Below are 18841 nucleotides of genomic sequence, written 5' to 3'. Positions count from 1 at the left end.
GAGATATCTTGGTCTATGCCTAGTTTCTGCCAGGCTGTTTTCCAGTTTTCCCAGTTTTTGTTAAATAGCTAACACCTGGGAGCTTTGTGTTTATCAAACAGTAGATTACTATGGACATTTATTTCTGCATATTGGGTACCTAATCTATTCCATTGATTTATCACTCTACTTCTCACCCAGTACCAGATTATTTTGCTTTGTAACATAGTTTAAAATCTGGTACTGCTGGGTCACCTTCCTTCATATTTTTCCATTGATTCCCTTGATATCTTTGCCTTTTGTTCTTATAGATGTTATTTTTTTTCTAGGCCTATAAAAGAATACTTTGATAGTTTTATTGATATGGCACTGAATTAGTCAATTAATTTAGGTAGAATTGTCATTTTTATTATGTTGGCTTAGTCTGCCCATGAGCAATTAACATTTCTCCGCTTGTTTAGATCTGTCTTTATTTGTGTGAAAAGTGTTTTGTAATTGTGTTTATTTGGTTCCTGTATTTGTCCTGGCTGATAGATTCCCAAATACTATCTGCAGTTAGTGATTTTTAAATGGAATTTCTAGTTCTATGTTCTGGACTTTGTTGGCAATGTGTAGAAATGTTGACTTGTGCGGGTTTGTTTTATATCCTGCCACTCTGCTAAAGTTGTTCATTGTTTCAACTAGCTTTTTAGTTGGTTCTCTAAGTGTACCATCTATACAGAACAATACAGAACAATAGTTTTGTTTCCTCATTGCCTATCCTTATTCCTTCAATTTCTTTTTTCTTGTCTTCTTACTATAGCTAGCACTTCTAATATAATATTGAATAATAGTGATGATAATGGACATCCTTGCTTCACCCCTGATCTTTTGGGGGAAGGCTTCTAGTTTACCTCCATTACAAATAATGCTTACTCTTGGTTTTAGATGGGCACTACTTACTGTTTTAAGAAAAGCTCTATTGATTGTTTTCAATAGGAATGACTATTATATTTTGTCAAAGCTTTCTATGCATCTATTGATATTTGGTTGAGCATTTTGCAAAGACACTCATTCTTGTGCTTTCTAGTGTTTTAATAGGAATTATTGTTATATTTTGTCACAGCTTTTTATGCATCTATTGCTATTTGGTTGAGCATTTTGTAAACCCATTGAGCTGGTCTATCAGTGTCATTATCTTGAGCAGACATTATAAATAGACATTGGACTGGGATCAAAAATGAATAGAACAGACTGAACTGCCTTTGGGAAATTGTGTAGTACTTTTTTTTGTTTTGTTTGCATGTAGTACTTTTAATGACCTCAATCTTCCTTCCTGAAACAAAGGTCCATCTTTTCAACATAACAATCTTTTTGGTGATTCTGAGTGGTTGCAAATCATAAAATAATACAATCTTCATCTCTATGTAGATTACTCAGAACTAGACCCTCCCTTGAGCTTTGGTCCTTCATACCTGGCTACCTACTGGACATTTCAAACTAGATGTCCTAGAGGTATCTCAAACTCAACTATCCCAAAACAAAACCCATTAACTCCAAAACCCAGCCCTTTTCCAAAATTCCCTATTTCTGTTGAAGGCATCATCATTCTATCAGTCTCCGAAATTGATAAACCCAGTATTACCTTCAATTCCTCTCACTCAACTGATAAAATGTCAATAGCCAAAGCTTGCCATTTCTATCTCCTCAGCATCTCTCACATCTGACCCCTATTCTCTACTCCCATGGCCCCCTCATCTACTTTCTAGACCATTGCACCAACCTCCTAATGGGTTTCCTTGCCTCATTTCTCTCCACTAATCCCATTTTCCACACAGCTGCCAAAGTGGTTTGAGTTCCCTAAAGTACCAAAATGACTGTCACTCTCCAACTCAATAAACCAGTGGCTCCCTATTGCCTCTAGGATAAAACCTAAACTCCTGTTCATTTTTTAAAGCACTTCAACTGGCCAGAAGTCAGAAGGACCCGAGTTCAAATCCGGCCTCAGACACTTAACACTTACTAGCTGTGTGACCCTGGGCAAGTCACTTAACCCCAATTGCCTCACTAAAAAACAAGAAACAACAACAAAAAAGCACTTCACAACCTGGACCCATTCTACCTTTTGCAACCTCATTCTAGATTACTCCTCTCCCATATTCCACAATCCAGCCAAGCTGATCTTCTGTTCCTCATACATGGTATTCCAACTCCATGTCTTTGCACTAGATGTTCCTCATGCCTGAAATGTACTCCCTCCTAGCCTCTGCCTCCTAGAACTCTTTCTTCAAGACCCAGTTGAAATAGCACCTTCTACACAAAGCCTTTCTATTCCCCCACCCCCTAGTGCCCTAACTGCCTAATGACCTTGTATCTAAGTATCTTGTATTTATTTTTTATTTAGTCTGCATGTATTTATGTATGTTTGAGTTTTCTCACCTAGTAGAATATAAGATCCTAGGGAGTAGTGACTGTTTAATTTTTTGTATTTGTATCACCAGTTCCTAGCACAGTGCTCAGCACATAGTAAGTGCTTAGTAATGGTTATTCATTGATTCAATGAATTAAAAGTATGAATAACCAAAGGGGAATGGAGAGGAGCAAGGTGGGCATAAATAGCTTGTGACACATTAGGAAAATAGTCTTTTGGTCTCCAAGTCTAGCATTTTATCTATCAAAAAGGAAATAGGTTAGTTTTATGTCATGAAATCAAGAGATGAAGAATCCTTTTATTACACTGATTCATTCAATGTCAAGAAAACTAGAAAGTATTCCCAATATGTTGGGTAGACCCCCTGTGGAGGATTTCTAAGAGGGAACAAATGAGTTGCACAGATTGAGGAGGCATGGATGGCCTGCAGTCAGCACTACTGGAAGGAATACTCACATTGATGAGATCACAGATCCATCCACCAAAGGCAAGTATTAACATTACCTCATATTCGACATGTCCAAAACTAAATCCATTCATTCTCCTGTTAAGACCTGTTCCCTTTCCCAACTTGCTGTCAGTGATCACCTTTAGGCTCCCAGTAACCCAAACTCATAACTTTGAAATCACTTTTTTGATTCATCCCCTTTTATTATCATCCCTATCTGGGCCTGGATACCTGCCTATTATTCCTTCAAATGGGTCTTCTATCTGTCCCCCATTCCCAGTGTCAGCACTCTAGTTCATGTTTTTCTATCACACCTAGATTATAACAGCTTCCTATCTAGTGTTTCTAACCAGTCTTTCTCCCTTCAGTTCATACTGTATATCACTGCCAGATTTATCTTATTTTTAAAAAAAAGAAAGAAAAAACCCTTCATCTTGTTACACCCCTGTTCAAGAACTTTCAATGGTTTTCTATTTCTTTCACCAAGTCTCAACTAATTACCTGGCTCTAAAGGCCTCGATCACCTAGCCTAACTTGAATGTCAATGTGGGGCAGCTAGGTGGCGCAGTGGATAGAGCACTGGCCCTGGAGTCAGGAGTACCTGAGTTCAAATCCGACTTCAGACACTTAACACTTACTAGCTGTGTGACCCTGGGCAAGTCACTTAACTCCAATTGCCTCACCGAGAAAAAAAAAAAAAAAAGAATGTCAATGTGTGGTTGTGGAGTGGAAAGAACTATGGAATCCTACCATGTGGTTAAATCACATTTCTGTAAAATGAGAATTTTGAAGTAATGACCATTATTGTCTCTTCCAACCATAAATCCTAGACTACAACTAGTCCAAACTTACTTCTTACTATTATTATTATTTTTTTTTTTTGCGGGGCAATGAGGGTTAAGTGACTTGCCCAGGGTCACACAGCTAGTTAAGTGTCAAGTGTCTGAGGCTGGATTTGAACTCAGGTCCTCCTGAATCCAGGGCCAGTGCTCTATCCACTGAGCGACCTAGCTGCCCCTTACTTTTTACTATTGACACTCACCCTTAGGGTAATCTAATACATCTAACACATACATCTTACAAATGCCCAACTCCAAGTCTTTTATTATGATGATCCTCCTCCTGCCTCCCCTTTCCCTTCCGTGTATAGGACTCCAATATTTTCCATTCTTCAAATCCCAGTTCAAGTCTAACCCTCTCCATGAAGCTTTCCTTTATTACCCTAGTTCTCTCTGATCTTTTTACCCTGTAAATTTATAGTTTTATTCTGTCCTACGTGGCATGTTGGTTAGAAAGCCAGCTTCAAAGTTGGGACATGGATATAAGTCCTGTCTGACAAATGTTGGCTATGCAACCATGCACAAGTCATTTCACAGGGCTTTAGGCAAATCCTCAGGACTTTAAGTTATAGAGAAGATGCCAAACTGCATTGGTAGGAACGTCTACACCAGGGAGTCCCCTGTGTCAGTGAAATCACAGGGCTGTTCCCTATGCCTATTCTATGTTACATTATTTTCTACGTCTATTATTTGTGTTAGTATTCTATGTACCAAAGGACCATCATTTTTGCTTGTTTTATTGATGCCTTTTTAAAATTTCATATTCACTTCCAAATATATCCTTTTCATCCCCACTTCCTTCCCCATGAAGATTTTCTCTGTAAAAAGATTAGGGGGGGGGGATGCAATTCAGCAAAGCTAAGCAATACATTAGCCAACAGAAGTTACATTCCATACCCAGAATCCCTCACCTCTTCACAATTACACAACATTCAGCTTTATTGTTCTTTCCAGTGTCAGTCATTGTTTATATTGTTTTTGTTTCATTCTGCATGCAGCTGTTCATGCAGAGGCAGCTAGATGGTGCAGTGAATAAGAGACTTCCTAACTGTGACTAAGCAAGTCACTTAATCTCTCTGCCTTAGTTTCCTTATCTGTAAAAATGGAGGAGAGACCTACCTCTCAGGGTTGTGGTGAGGATAAAATATTTGCAAAGTGCATTACAAACCTTAAACTTCTATATAATAGTTGCCATTTCTTTTTGGAACATTTATTGCCATGATGACTATTCCCCTCTGATTGGAGGGCTGGAGGGTAGAGCAATAAACTCCTTCCAAAGCTTTTCTTTATAGAAGGGAGGATTTGGACTTTTAGCACATTCCAATTTCCATCTGTAGTTTTGCTTGGTTCCAACTACACAGAATAAGATACCCCAAGGAGACTGTAAGCTTCTGGAGGGCAGGGACTATTTTTTAAAATTTATATGCCCAGCACTTGGCACAGTGCCTGGCACATAGTAGGTACTTAATAAATGCTTATTGAAATGAACTAGCACCTTATCTCCTCCTCCCCAAGGCTTTGCAATCACAAAACATATTTATGCATACATGAATATGCATAAGATAGACAGACAGACAGACAGATAGATAGATAGATAGATACCTGACATCTTTTCTGTTTCAGGGTTGTTTTTCTTAAATCTCTATGGGGCATATACCTAAAAGTAGGATCTCTATGTCAAAGTATATGGACATCTTAGCCACCTTTTTTTTTGTTTTGGGTTTTGTTTTTTTTTTGCAGGGCAATGAGGGTTAAGTGACTTGCCCAGGGTCACACAGCTAATAAGTATCAACTGTGCCACCTAGCTGCCCCCTGGCCACCTTTTAAGTATAATTCCAAATTGCTTACCAGAATGGTTTACTTAATCCACAGCTCCCAATGTATTAGTGGGCCTGTTTTCTTACAGCTCCTACAACAGTGATGTATTCTCTTTACCTTCTGCCATGTTTGCAAATTTTCTGGGTGAAATGGTCAGAGAGGTTTTAATTTGCATTTCTCATTGGTAATATGGAGTACTCTTAATTCTTTTTTTTTTTTTTTTTTTGGTGAGGCAATTGGGGTTAAGTGACTTGCCCAGGGTCACACAGCTAGTAAGTGTTAAGTGTCTGAGGCCGGATTTGAACTCAGGTACTCCTGACTCCAGGGCCGGTGCTCTATCCACTGCGCCATCTAGCTGCCCCCACTCTTAATTCTTAATATCTCCAGTCTTAATAGTTTTCGATTCATTTGAAATGGTCAAATACTTTGACCATTTATTGTCTATGGGGGTTTGGATTTTGGTCTCATATATATTTATGTTAATTTCCCTATTTATCTTGGCCATCAGACCCTTGAGTTATTGGTGGAGGGAAAAACCCCAATCAACTATTTTCTTTCTTATCTTTGCTACAATAAAATCACTTCAATTTCATGTATTTTATCTTCCGTAGGAAGCTTTCTCCTCTAAGGTTACCTTCCATCTACTCTATCTAATTAATTTACTTTGTAAGGTACCTATTTATGTACAGTTGTCTTCCCCATTAGAATGTAAGCTCCCTAAAGAACTGGAAGCAAAGTAGATGCCCACAATTGAGGAATAGCTACATAAATTGCAGTGAATTCATGTACTGGAATACTACTAAGAAATGATAACTATGAATCTATATTCATAGAAGCACAGAAACACATACAATCTGATGCAGAATGAAATATAGAGGAAAAAAATATATACAAAAATGACTAAAACAATGTAACTAGAACAACCACATAGCAATAAAAAGAAATACTGTGAAATTTAAAAAACAAGTTCAACTCCAAAGAAAATATGAGTAGACATCTTCACCCCACTTCTCTGTAAGGCCCATGGGTGTGGTACACTGCTTGCATTTTCAGACTTTTTCATTGATCAGCTTTCCTGATTTGGGGCTTTTTTTTTTCTTTTTAAAGACCGTTATATGGAATAGATCTCTGGGAGGGGGAAAGGAAGAATCCTCACAGAAATGCTGACTTTGCAAAAAAAAAAAACCAACCCCAAAACCAAAAAACCACAGTAATCAATAAAAAAAACTTTTTTAATGTAAGCTCCCCAAGGGCAGGGACTGTTTGCTTTTTCTTTTTAACACAATACCCAGTGTACAGTAAACACTTAATATTTGTTCACTGGGCTTTTCTATGTCTTTTTCTGCTGACCATAGTGGTTAGTTGCTCCCATCCATTTTCTTCCCTTTTTCAAATGATGTGCTTTTTATAATAAAGTCAGATATCCACTTGGAACTTGTAAATAGTGTAAGACAGGGGCAGCTAGGTGGCACAGTGGATAGAGCACCGGCCCTGGATTCAGGAGGACCTGAGTTCAAATCCAGCCTCAGACACTTGACATTTACTAGCTATGTGACCCTAGGCAAGTCACTTAACCCCGATTGCTTCACCAAAAAAAAAAAAAAAAAAGGTATAAGACACTTGTCAAAACTTTTCATTTTTTGCCACACAAGAAAAGTTTCATGGAGATGAAACTTAAGATGGGTTTTTGAAAGGATGAGGAACATTTTTATCTGCTCCTGAAAAAGTGCATCACAGAATAACAAGGGCAATTACTTTAAGTTCAAAATAGCATTCTGTTTGTTTCTAAGTGGTGTGGGAAATAGATGAGGAGGTTCAAGAAGTAAATTTATAAACATATTTCTTGGACTAAAGTTTCACAGTCAAAGGTCACATCCTTAGCAGAGTAAAACAGCTAAATCTGGGGTGGAATGCTTCCTTTTTTAGGAGCTGAGAGTTTGTGTGTACTCTTCAAGCAAGTTTGTCCCTTTCTCTCTGCCTGGATTGCTTCCAAGGACACTGTCTAAATTCAATCTTTGACTAAATGGTCTTCTTCAAACTCTCTTTTGTGGGACAGGAGCTGTAGTTACAGCTTCCAGCCCCAATCAACCATGAATTCAGCTCCCTCACTGTTACTTTACAAAGCAGGCCAGCTTGGTCTTCCACAAAGAAGGCAGATAACTCTATAGCAATAAATACAGCAACCATCAGTTGGGGAGAGTGATAAATCTGTCATGGGAATACTGAATCCATGTGAATAATCAATTAACAGATTATGAATTGAGGGAAAGACAGCAAATAGCAAAATTCATCCTATCTACAAACTAACAGTGAAATCCAACCAAGCATGCCAGAAAAAAAAATCCATTTAAAAATACTATGTGAGCCTATACATGAGGATTTTATCAGATTGTAAACAGCTTCAGAGTGAACCTGTTTTATAGTTAAGTATTACAAAATAAAAGTTCACATCATTGCTTCTTGGGTTATAGGCTTTAATGAAAACCCCAAAAGAGGGGTGAATATACAAAATTCAAGAGTAAACACTCATAAGTTAAGAAATATTTTCCCTAGTTCAACCATGAAAAAAAATAGTTAACACTGATCTACTGTGTGTGATAGTTAAGAGATCAGGCATGGTGGCATACAAAAGTATCATTAAATGATGAAGAAACAGATTTTTCAGTCTCTCTTCAGTGAACTCCAAAGGCTGATCATATGGGCTTATGCTGGCTCTCCTCTCCAATACAGTTCTGATTTGAGGTTCTTGTTTCAGGTTTCTGACTTCCCTAAATGATAAAAAGACAGATTACCAACACCAGATGTGAGTATGTCACAAATATTGACATTTTTACATGCATTAATGAGGTAGGAATTTGTAAAAGATCTGCCTTAAATACACAGACAACACATCAAAACTTTGGTATTTCAGGTCAAACCCCATTAAAATAAATATCATTCCATTCCAGCCCCGTTTGATGACCCATAACTTTCAAGCAATATTCAAAACAATAATATTCCAACACATCCTTTGGCGCTCACTGTAATAGAATGTGACCTGTAGTTTAAATGTGAAATCAGGGAGGGGGAAAAAAGAGAGGTGTAGGTGGATAAGTGGTCCAGATCTTCTTTGTCTTCTCTGACAGTGGAGTGACCCAAGCTTAGTATGGGATACTTACAGTTGCTCCTTCTCCTTTTCGTCGTAAGATAACGCCTTCTGCCAATAAAGCCTTTCCTGTTTCCATAAAAAGCTTATCTTCATCTGTCTCTCCCTTTTTCTGTAGTTCAAGATACTTCTCCACAAATCTGAAAGTCCAAGCAGTCCCCTCTCAGATTATGTGCCTTTTGAATTTTTCTGTACCAAGAAATTATACTCTTTCTTTGCTCAGCTACTAAAGAACACCAACCATATCAATTAAATATCCCAATACATGAACTTCTTCCCTTAAGTGGAACTCATACAAATAAGCTCATCACACTTCCAAATGACTTATTATTAAATGTGAACTGGTAAAACATATAAGTCTCTTACCTTTGGCAGGAAGATTTAAAGTTTGGGTTGAAAAGGTCAAAAGTTTTGGGACCAGATCCATAAACTGAGTAATATTTCCTAGAGAATAAAAATAAATGTTACATCTTTAATAAGAAATCAAAGCCAATGACTGATATACAAGGAGGAGTAATCATTCAACCTTTGAGAAGTATATAACAATACAAAATACCCCACATGTGGCCATCAGTTCCTATAGTCAACAAAGGAAAACATATTTCAAGTTATGCTAGAAGTTTGCATCTCTACATGACAAGCACTTTGAAAATGTAAAAGAACTACATAACTGCAAGGTATCATGATATTAATATTAACAGTAATATTCAGCAAAAATCAGGAGCTAGAAGAAACAATTTACAACCCTCCCCTAAAATGTCACCTGATCCCTTGATTTCCACAAAATCAACAGGCAAAAATCATTAATGTAAAAAGAGGCTCTTAGTTAAAACTGCTTCCCTTCCACTGCCTAGCAGTGTTTACCACACACCAGTTGGTTAATCAGTATGTGCTTTATATTATTGTATTTAAAAATTAGTGCAAGAGTACTCAGCAGAATGCTGAAGAGTCAAGTATTTAAACCCCCAAATAATAAAACTGAATTTCTCTAGTTCTTTTCTATGATATTCTGAAAGTAGGGACAGAACATCCCTGTTCTTCTGACTTACAGAAATGAAAACAGATGAGATTATATATAGGTCTCCTCAGTGGAAGAAATATGACATATAAAATCAAAGTATAATTATTTATTAGTCACTGTCCCCTGCACCAAAGAAACAAGGTGTATGAATGAGGTATCCTACAATGGTTTCACTGAGGCAAGGCCTCAGATCATAGTGCTTCTGTGAAAAAGAGCTATATGGAGCCAAGGAAATTTCCAAACAATGCGTTTGAAGGGGTAAAGGTTTTTTCACTAAGCTGCCAATTAAACATTCCTTATCTACTGAGCTGTGATTAAGAGAAGTGAATGTGGTTACGGTAAAGGTCTCCAGATCACAGGCACCTGCTGACAGCTCCCCATGTGAAAAGGAGACTTCAAGAAAATTCAGTCCTGGTCCCCAAAGTTTACATGCCAATTACCACATCTGTCCATTTAATGACCTTATGGCCCATTTCACAAAGGATGGAATGAAAGGTTCTTGAACATGTCTTGGCAAGTTAGCTAGAATTGATGTGTTATGGGAGGTATAGCTCATATAATTTTTTTGTCAGTTTCTTGATTCTGGTCTCCTTTCTAGGCCTCTTTCTTTCTTATATAGAATGAAGGAAACTGATTTCTAGTCCTGAGGACTGGATCAGCAAATTTCCATCTCAATTCCCTATCAAGCTCCAATTCCTATCAACAATTTTTGGAATAGTTTCACTGAATACTAATTTAATTGCTCCCTCCCTCGCTCTGCTATCTCCTTTCTCTGGGTGAGCAGTGCAATTACTCACGCTCTTATCCGATCTTCCTGGTTACAGGACCTCTGGTACCAGATCCTTGCTTTGCCATAACGCTGTCGGGGCCTCCGGAACACAGGCTCCTTCAACGGTGGAAAGGCCTCATACACATCATACCAGACAGGCTTCTCCTTCATCACCCCAGCTCGCATCAGGTCTCTTGTCCTTGAGGGAAAGAAATGAACCGGCTTGCCCAAAAGTGGGTTTTGCAAAAGACCCGAGGGGCTTCACTTGCACAAGCAATAACCACATACCCCACCCATTCCCAAAAGCTGAGGAGTCACGGGCTCACCTAAGATCCATGGTTCACGGAACTGACCCCTCCACCCCAGAGTAAGTTAAGAAGTAAACATCTCCCATTATAAGAATTAGAAAGGAACCTGAGACATCAATCAACAAGTATTTATTAAGCATTTACTGTGTGTCAAGCACCGTGCTAAATGCTGGGAATACAAAGAAGGGGAAAAAAATTACTGTCTTCAAGAGGTCACCTAGGAATCACAGACTTGGAAGGGCTCTCAGGGATCATCTAGCCTACGGGTTATTAGCTTAAGATTCTTAACTAAGGGCTTTGGAGGTATCTCAGGGGGTCTGTGAACTTGATGGGTCTGATGAACTAAGGACTAAATATAACAATTCCTTTCACTGATTTTTTTTAAGTTATTATGAGAAAGGATCCGATTTCTAACGAGTCCATAAAACAAAAAAAAGTTAAATGTGAAATCAGGGAGGGGTGTTTGAGTGTGTCCACTCGTGTACACTCGTGTACACACACACACACACACACACACACAACACACCTCTACAGAAAGGTAAATTCAGTTGAGAGAGTGAAGTGACTTGCCCAATATCAAAGAGGTGCTAATGACCCAGACAAACGCTTGAAGCCAGGTCTTCCTAATTCTTTCCATCGTACCACAGTTAATGCCTCTCAGCCACTCGCCCATTTTTACAGATAGGGAAACTGAGGCCCAGGGAGATGAAGTGACTGGCCCAAGGTCACGTGCACAAACTAGCTAGTGACAAAACGAGGACCGGACACCCTGGTTCCCCGCCTCCAAGAAGAAAAGCACTACTATCCAACAAGGGTGCCCGCCGACCCGGGCCCGAAAAAGCGCCAGGGGGTGCCCCCCCTTCCCCATGGAAGTGGTCTGGAAGCCTATGTACACCCCACCCCCACCCCGACCCAGGCCTGGCCTCCCAGACTGAGCCCCGTGCGCTCTCCGCGCACACACCGGGTAAAGATGGTGCCGATGGTCTCCAGCCGGCTCCCTGCCATTACGAGCCCCGACAAGAGCCAGCCCTATTCAGCTTTGACGGCCACCGGCATAAATATAGATCTGCTTAGGCGGAGAAAACGGAAACGGAAACAGAAAGGAAGGTCAGCGGGTCCAGAGGTGGTGCGCGCGCCAATCTCAGCTTTGGCTTCGACTTGTCTGGGGAGGGGCGGGAGGGGGGCGGACCCGAGCACGCAATGGAGTACGTTGCCAAGCAAAAGTAAAGATGGCCGAGTCACAAGGCCGGGGGGGGGGGGGGGGGGGGGGGGGGGGCGCTGAGTGGAGAAGTTGTTCCCGCTGAGGCAGAAGCACTAGATCCCAGAACTAACAAAGGCTAGGGCCAGGCAGGAGTAATGAAGAAGCGCCCGAGTGTGACGTGTGGGGGAAGGGCTTAGAAGGTAGACTGTTGGCTCTGGACTAGAGAACAACCTAAACCCGAGCCCTCGCTTTACATATAGGGAGGTGGGCAAAGCCTATGAAGCTCATTGGAAGAAACTGCTTGGACTCCATTTCCCAGGAGGCACAGAGCGAGTGGCTGAAGCGTCTGATTGGGCGGAAAGGCTTCTGGGAGGCGGGAAATTTAAAAAGCCCGGGCTGCACTGATTGGAGAATAATTAAAGCATGTTGTGATACGTGAATGGAATGAGATAGACTGCTCTAAGGAATTCAGAGAAAACTGGGAAGATCTCTATGATGTGATGCAGGGTAAAGTTTGCAGAACCAGGAAGACCATAGACACAATGACAGCAACAAACGTAAATAGGGTTAAAGAGTAAACAGAGCCACAGTCTGCAGGCATGGGATCATGGGATCTTAGTTTTAGAGCCGGAAGGGACCAAAGTTAGTCCAACCTTCTCCCTTGTAAAAGAGAAAAAACCCAACACCCAGGAAGGTGACTTGCCCAAGGTCACACAGGTAGCAGGTGTAAGAAGACGGCACTCAGATCCCACCTCTGGCATTTACTACCTAGGAACCTTGGTCAAGTCACATGACCCAAGGCCAGGACCTCAGTTTTCTTATCTACAAAATGAAGAGGTTAGATTAAATAACCTCTGAGATCCCTTCCAGTCTACATTGATGATCCTGTGAAACTGAATGTTGTGTGAGTATAATGACCAATATTGGTCAAACAAAGAAATGCACCTGCCTTCTTTTCCTTGTGGAGACAGGAAACAATTGCATAGTCAATGTCAGACAGGGTGGAGTTTGATATCTCTCTCTCTCTCTCTCTCTCTCTCCCTCTCTCTTCCCCCACCCCCACTTAAAAAATTTTTTTGTAACAACACATAGCTCACTGGGTAGGATGAACTAGTGTAGTATTTTGATTTCAGGGGAAAGCTAAAGAATTTTCATAGTAGAAGAGTCTAGGCTACAGTGCTATTTCAAGGTATAAATAGCTAGGACCAGGGTTCCCACAATCCTGCACTGAGCAAATTGTTTATGTTAGTAGCCTCTGTAAGTAGTAAGCTAAATTGAAGGCATTTGTTTGCTTTCTTTTTCAAGGTCTAGGCTGAAATTTGACAGTAGTTTTCTAGTACAGATCAGGCAAGTTGATTCAAGCAACCATTGTGCTACTGTATATCAGTGTCATACAGTTTTAGACTATTACTAAAGTGTACTCCATAATTGTGTGTGTTGAAGTGATGCCAGATTGTCATTGTGCATTGCTTATTTGTGAATGGGGTGGGGCGGGGTTGAAGAGTCATCATAGCTATTTAGTTATTGGATAAATGGTGCTTAGTATTAGAACTTGGCCCCCATTGAGGACAGTTGGATTTGGAGGCACCTGTTGATTGTATTGTTAATGATAATAAGAACTTTAAATACTTCAGCGCATACTTTAGGTACTAAGTAAGATATACAGGAAAGAAGACAAAGCATTAGATTACTGGGTAAGCTGTTGATGTAGAAGAAAAACTTTAGTACTCTGAATTTTTAGTACAAGCCTGTCAGAGACTAATTAATTAATTAAATGATAATTCTAAGCATCTCTGTTTAAAGAGAGAAATCCAAATGGACAAAGACTCTCTGACCCAAGCCAATTTTCTAGTTATAATTTATAGGGTTCCATAACAAAGATAAAATCCATAATCAAGATGAAACAGGAGTAGCAAATGTAGGTAGCAGTTCTGATCAATCGAATAGAAAAATACTAACTTAATTTTTTAGAGAACCCTAGAAAATTATTTCCTAAAATTGTAGAGTTGAGGAAAGGGGGGTTATTTTTTATTGGGTTAATCAAGGAGTTTCTCTAAATCTAATCATTACCCTAATTAAGTGAAAGAGCACCGGACCTGGAGTCAGGAAGAACTGTGTTCAAATTTGGCCTCAGGGGCAGCTAGGTGTTGCAGTGGATAAAGCACTGGTCCTGGATTCAGGAGTACCTGAGTTCAAATCCAGCCTCAGACACTTGACACTTACTAGCTGTGTGACCCTGGGCAAGTCACTTAACCCCCATTGCCCCGCAAAAAAAAAAATTGGCCTCAGATATTACTAGCTTGTGATCCTGGATAAATCACTTAACCTCAGTTTCCTCATCTGTAAAATAGAGATAATGATAGCACCTACCTTATGGGGTTGTTGTGAGGAAAAAATGAAATGATAATTGTAAATTGTTTAGTACAGTGTCTGGCACATAGTAAGTGCTATATAAATGTTAGCTGTTTTTATTTTATTTTTATTTTTAAATTATTTTCAGGAAGTAATCCTTTCTGGATGGATCAGATCTCTCCCTTCAGAAACTGATTGGAACTTTCATAAGAATGAAGCCAAAGAGGGCAGCTAGATGGCGCAGTGGATAGAGCACCGGCCCTGGAGTCAGGAGTACCTGAGTTCAAATCCGGCCTCAGACACTTAACACTTACTAGCTGTGTGACCCTGGGCAAGTCACTTAACCCCAATTGCCTCACTAAAAAAATAATAATAATAATAATAATGAAGCCAAAGAGATTTCACTGCAGACCTTTGTCTCATCAGAATCAAGTACATAAAAGGTTTCTATTCATATAAGACAAAGGATGTTAGCAAAAGACACTGAGAAAATGTGATTCTTTAATATTACCAAAAAGAAGTCTGAGGGGAAGGGATGAATGCTCAATGTGTTTCTACAGTAGAAACTATGAGGCATTCCCATAGTCATCATAAAGTACCTGGAGCAGGAAGGAACAGTGAACACAGTTGGAATTTAGTTTCTATACCTGCTACTGCTGAGAAAGTTTGAGCAAGTTTAAAGCCTTCATGGTTATTAAAGGACACACTGAAGAGAATGTACAAATCCTGCTGGTAGGGGAGACACTATTTTTTAGCAGCCCACTAGTGACCCAGTGAAAACATCCCCTTAGTAGCTATTGAATGACCCAGTGACCACAGTAACAAAGGCTAGTCCTTGGAAAATTTCTATCAATAAAATGGAGGACCAGAAGGAACTGTTCGTCAATAGCATCATCACAGAGTTCTATAGTTCATATGCCTAACCCACAGTAGTAAAATAAAAGAAAATTAGGGAGATCTTAATTATGTGGACTATTGGACTTTGAAAAAAATAAAACAACTAAGGACGTTAGTACATCACATTCAAAATGTCCTAAACTATCTGCTTAGCAAGCCAGTGGTTTTCATTCTTGGGTGCTCATAATGGAAAATATTAGATCCCAGTGACAAAGGAAAGTTAAAAAAAAAAAGATGGTCTTCATCTGTCTAATGGGATCTAGCAGTTTAAGTACATGTTCTGAAGGATTTCTGGGGACCCAGACTTTTTTAAATAACTCAGGAAATAGTGGTCAGTGACAGGAACTTCTTGGAGATATTATCTGGATGATCTCATCATATTTAGAAAGAAAAAAATTTAGAATGAAAAAATATGAGGAAAGGTCGCTAATGGAAGTAGATCATCTCACCTAATCTGAGTTCTGCAGAACCTCTGTCAAATATGTGGGTTGTGTAATATTTTAGTAGGAAGTGAATACTAACCCTGAGAAGATATAAACATGTGCCACCTAAATAGTCCCAAAGAATTACCAAGAGCTAAAGAATTTTCTAGGACTCAGACCACTGAAAATTTGTGAAAAACTGATGCTAAGCAACTTGATGATCATGGGTATATGGTTGAAAAATGTATGGGCTGAATTCTCACATTTTGTAGATCATTGGGATAAGAAATCTGAGCAGGCCTTTAAGGAACTTGGGTAACTGCCTCACACATGCTCAAGAGATGGTTTTGCGGATCCAAGAAAAACGTATGTGCCATAAATGAGCCTAGAGTGCTTGGGAGCAGTTTCTTTTTTTTCTTTTTTCTTTTTTCTTTTCTTTTCTTTCTTTCTTTTTTTTTTGGGGGGGGGGGGGTAGGGCAATGGGAGTTAAGTGACTTGCCTGGGGTCACACAGCTAGTAAGTGTCAAGTGTCTGAAGGGAGCAGTTTCATACAAAGAAAGCAATGAACAGCAGAAGCCAGTAAAAGAATAAATACAAGAGGCATTTCCAGGTAGACTCACTGGAAGGGAGGGTCATTAGCCCATCTACAAATTGCAGTTCTTGGCTTTTAAGTAGGCTCTCACAGAAAAGTTCTGAGATCATATGTATGTATTCTAAGCATGGCTGGACAATAATCCACTGACAGATTTTTTAAATAAGTGCCACATTGGATACTTCTAGCCCCTGGGGGTTTAAGAACACTGGCCAACTATCAGTTCATAGTGTATTAATAACCAGGAAAGATTAATGTCAATGCAGATGCCTATATCACCCATGCATCTGAAATCTTGGATAATACCTATGGAAGAATAAAGATAATCTTGGACATGCATTTGGGCGGGCTACTGACACAAGAAAGTACAGTGGGAAGCCTGAGACTTCTAGAGAGTATGTCATTAGTGATACCCACTATTTTAATTTTGGATCAGTTCTCCTTGTCCTGCTTGTCCCTAGATGATGGGTGACAAGAGTATCTATAAGATAAAGATCTCTGAAAAGTGATTGCAGGCCAAGAAAAGATGGTATGAAACCAGAGTACTCAAGTTTCACTGCCAAGAGAGCCCCTTACTGTTGAAAGTGTAGGGACCAAAGAGTGGCAGAAGTTGGAACTATGAAATTGAAAATTATGCTCTCAATAAAGAAGACAGTTAGAAGAAGACCCAAGCTCAAGCACTCCATGATGATTTTGGACACTTGGACCAATAGAGAACTCAGGAGCTGGTTCAGAATAAAGTTGAATGGCCTAAGCTGACAGAAAAGGTATATAAGAAATATGAAACCTGTGCTCTGTGTTCAAAGGAAAGGACTATTTATTTGACTCTGTTGCACAATAAGTTATATTAGTGGTCTGTGAATCAACTTGAAAGGCCTAAATCATACTTGACTCATTTTCCTTTTATATGATAGTCAAGTATTCATATCTAAAATTTATTTTTCTGAAAATTTATCCTCTTTCAGCTTCTGGTTTTCCTACCAGGGGTAGGAAGGCATGTTCAGTTTCTCCTAGACTACCACCCATACCCTGTTTGTTTGTAGATGTACTGTGCCAGGCTAAGGAGCATCTCGTTTTAAAACAATGACAAAGTCACAAACCTCGGGGCAAAAACTTTGCTGTACTCTTTCATTACCACTCTCTCCAACCCCACTTTGGGCACTAGCCTCAATGAAAAAAAAAAAAACTGTGTCAGTACTTTCCTCCTGTAATGCCTTGAGAGCTATACAACCTACCCCCACCCAAGACAGGGCCTTTGAGTCAGAGTATTAGGTGTAAGACTGATGCAATTTTTAAAAATTGGTTAAATTTCAATTTTTTCAAATAAATGACAACTTTGAAAGCTGAATTTATGGTTCAGTGATGAAGATGGTGTTTATATGTATGTTCAAGTTGTATCATGACATTTGTGATTCATTTACTGTTTTTAATGTGTGTTCACTAGCATTTTAAAAGTTAAATTGGGGGCATCTTGATGGTGCAGTGGATAAAGCACTGGCCCTGGATTCAGGAGGACCTGAGTTCAAATCCAGCCTCTGACACTTGACACTTAGTAGCTGTGCGACCCTGGGCAAGTCACTTAACCTTCATTGCCCCACAAAAATAAATAAAAATAATTTTTTTAAAAAGGTAAATTGCATATATGTTTTTACCCCTATTAGAATGTAAGCACCAGGGCAGCTAGATGGCACAGTGGATATAGCACCAGTCCTGGATTCAGGAGGACCTGAGTTCAAATCCGGCCTCAGACACTTGACCCTTACTAGCTGTGTGACCCTGGGCAAGTCACTTAACCCCAATTGCCTCACTAAAAAAACAAAACAAAATAAAACAAAACAAAACAGAATTGTAATCACCAGCTTCCAGGTCACATGACCAATAAAATGGCAAACTAGACATTTTCTTCAGTCCTCACTAAATCTTAAAAGAGGGGTGGGGAAGAGGGCAGTAGCACAGGAGGGAGAATTATGTGTCAGAAGTAAAACAATTACACTGAATGCACAGGACAAGAAGCAAGAAGCCCAACAAAGTAAAAGCCTTATGAATTAATACTGTAGAGTTCTAATCCTTAAAAATGTGCATGTAAGGAAAATAATACAAGGAAACTGTTCAGATCTTCTGAATAGAGAAATTAAAGTACCAGCTGAAAGAATCTATAGAGTTCCTTCAGAAGAAAAAACCCAAAACTATTCTTCAAATTACAAGACAGTGTTTAAATTTGCCAAGTCCAAGACAAATTTTATAAGCAGCTAAGAGAAAGATCTTCAAACATAAATAAAAAAAACATTTTAATGATGCAAAACTATTCTGCATCCTTTGGAAATTGCAGAAGGCAATACAATAATATATTTTGAAACTCAAGGAGCTCAAGATGCAACCCAGAATGATATGCCCAGCAACCTAAATCCAATCATTAATTAAAGTATGGATAATGAAAAATTAAAAATAATGTAGAGATTTGAGGTATTGCTGCAAAAAAATAATTTTGGTTTCAAATGCATTTGTTGCTCCTTGCTCTAATAAGCTACCAAGTTCAGAAGAATGCGGAAGAAAAATTATCAGGTTTCTGACACTAGGGATGATAGAAGTTGACAACTTCAGTTTAAAATAATTTTTTTTAGAAGTCCAATGCAACATCAA

General features: G+C 39.2%; 1 protein-coding gene across 1 annotated transcript; it reads right to left on the bottom strand.

The window, feature by feature from the left end:
* Positions 1-7951: 7951 nt before the first annotated feature.
* MRPS23 (mitochondrial ribosomal protein S23) lies at positions 7952-11879 on the bottom strand. Its single transcript, XM_043964783.1, has 5 exons — positions 11699-11879; positions 10458-10628; positions 9006-9083; positions 8653-8779; positions 7952-8262 (listed from the first exon to the last, which is right to left on the bottom strand). Exons 1-5 carry the CDS (start codon positions 11740-11742, stop codon positions 8188-8190), a joined length of 495 nt encoding a protein of 164 aa, XP_043820718.1. The 5' UTR covers positions 11743-11879; the 3' UTR covers positions 7952-8187.
* Positions 11880-18841: the final 6962 nt, after the last annotated feature.

The sequence above is a fragment of the Dromiciops gliroides genome, chromosome 4 (assembly GCF_019393635.1).
Source record: "Dromiciops gliroides isolate mDroGli1 chromosome 4, mDroGli1.pri, whole genome shotgun sequence".
NCBI classification, from domain to species: domain Eukaryota; kingdom Metazoa; phylum Chordata; class Mammalia; order Microbiotheria; family Microbiotheriidae; genus Dromiciops; species Dromiciops gliroides.
The sequence above is the reverse complement of the archived record's forward strand: the minus strand, read 5'-3'. Positions and strand labels throughout refer to the sequence as shown.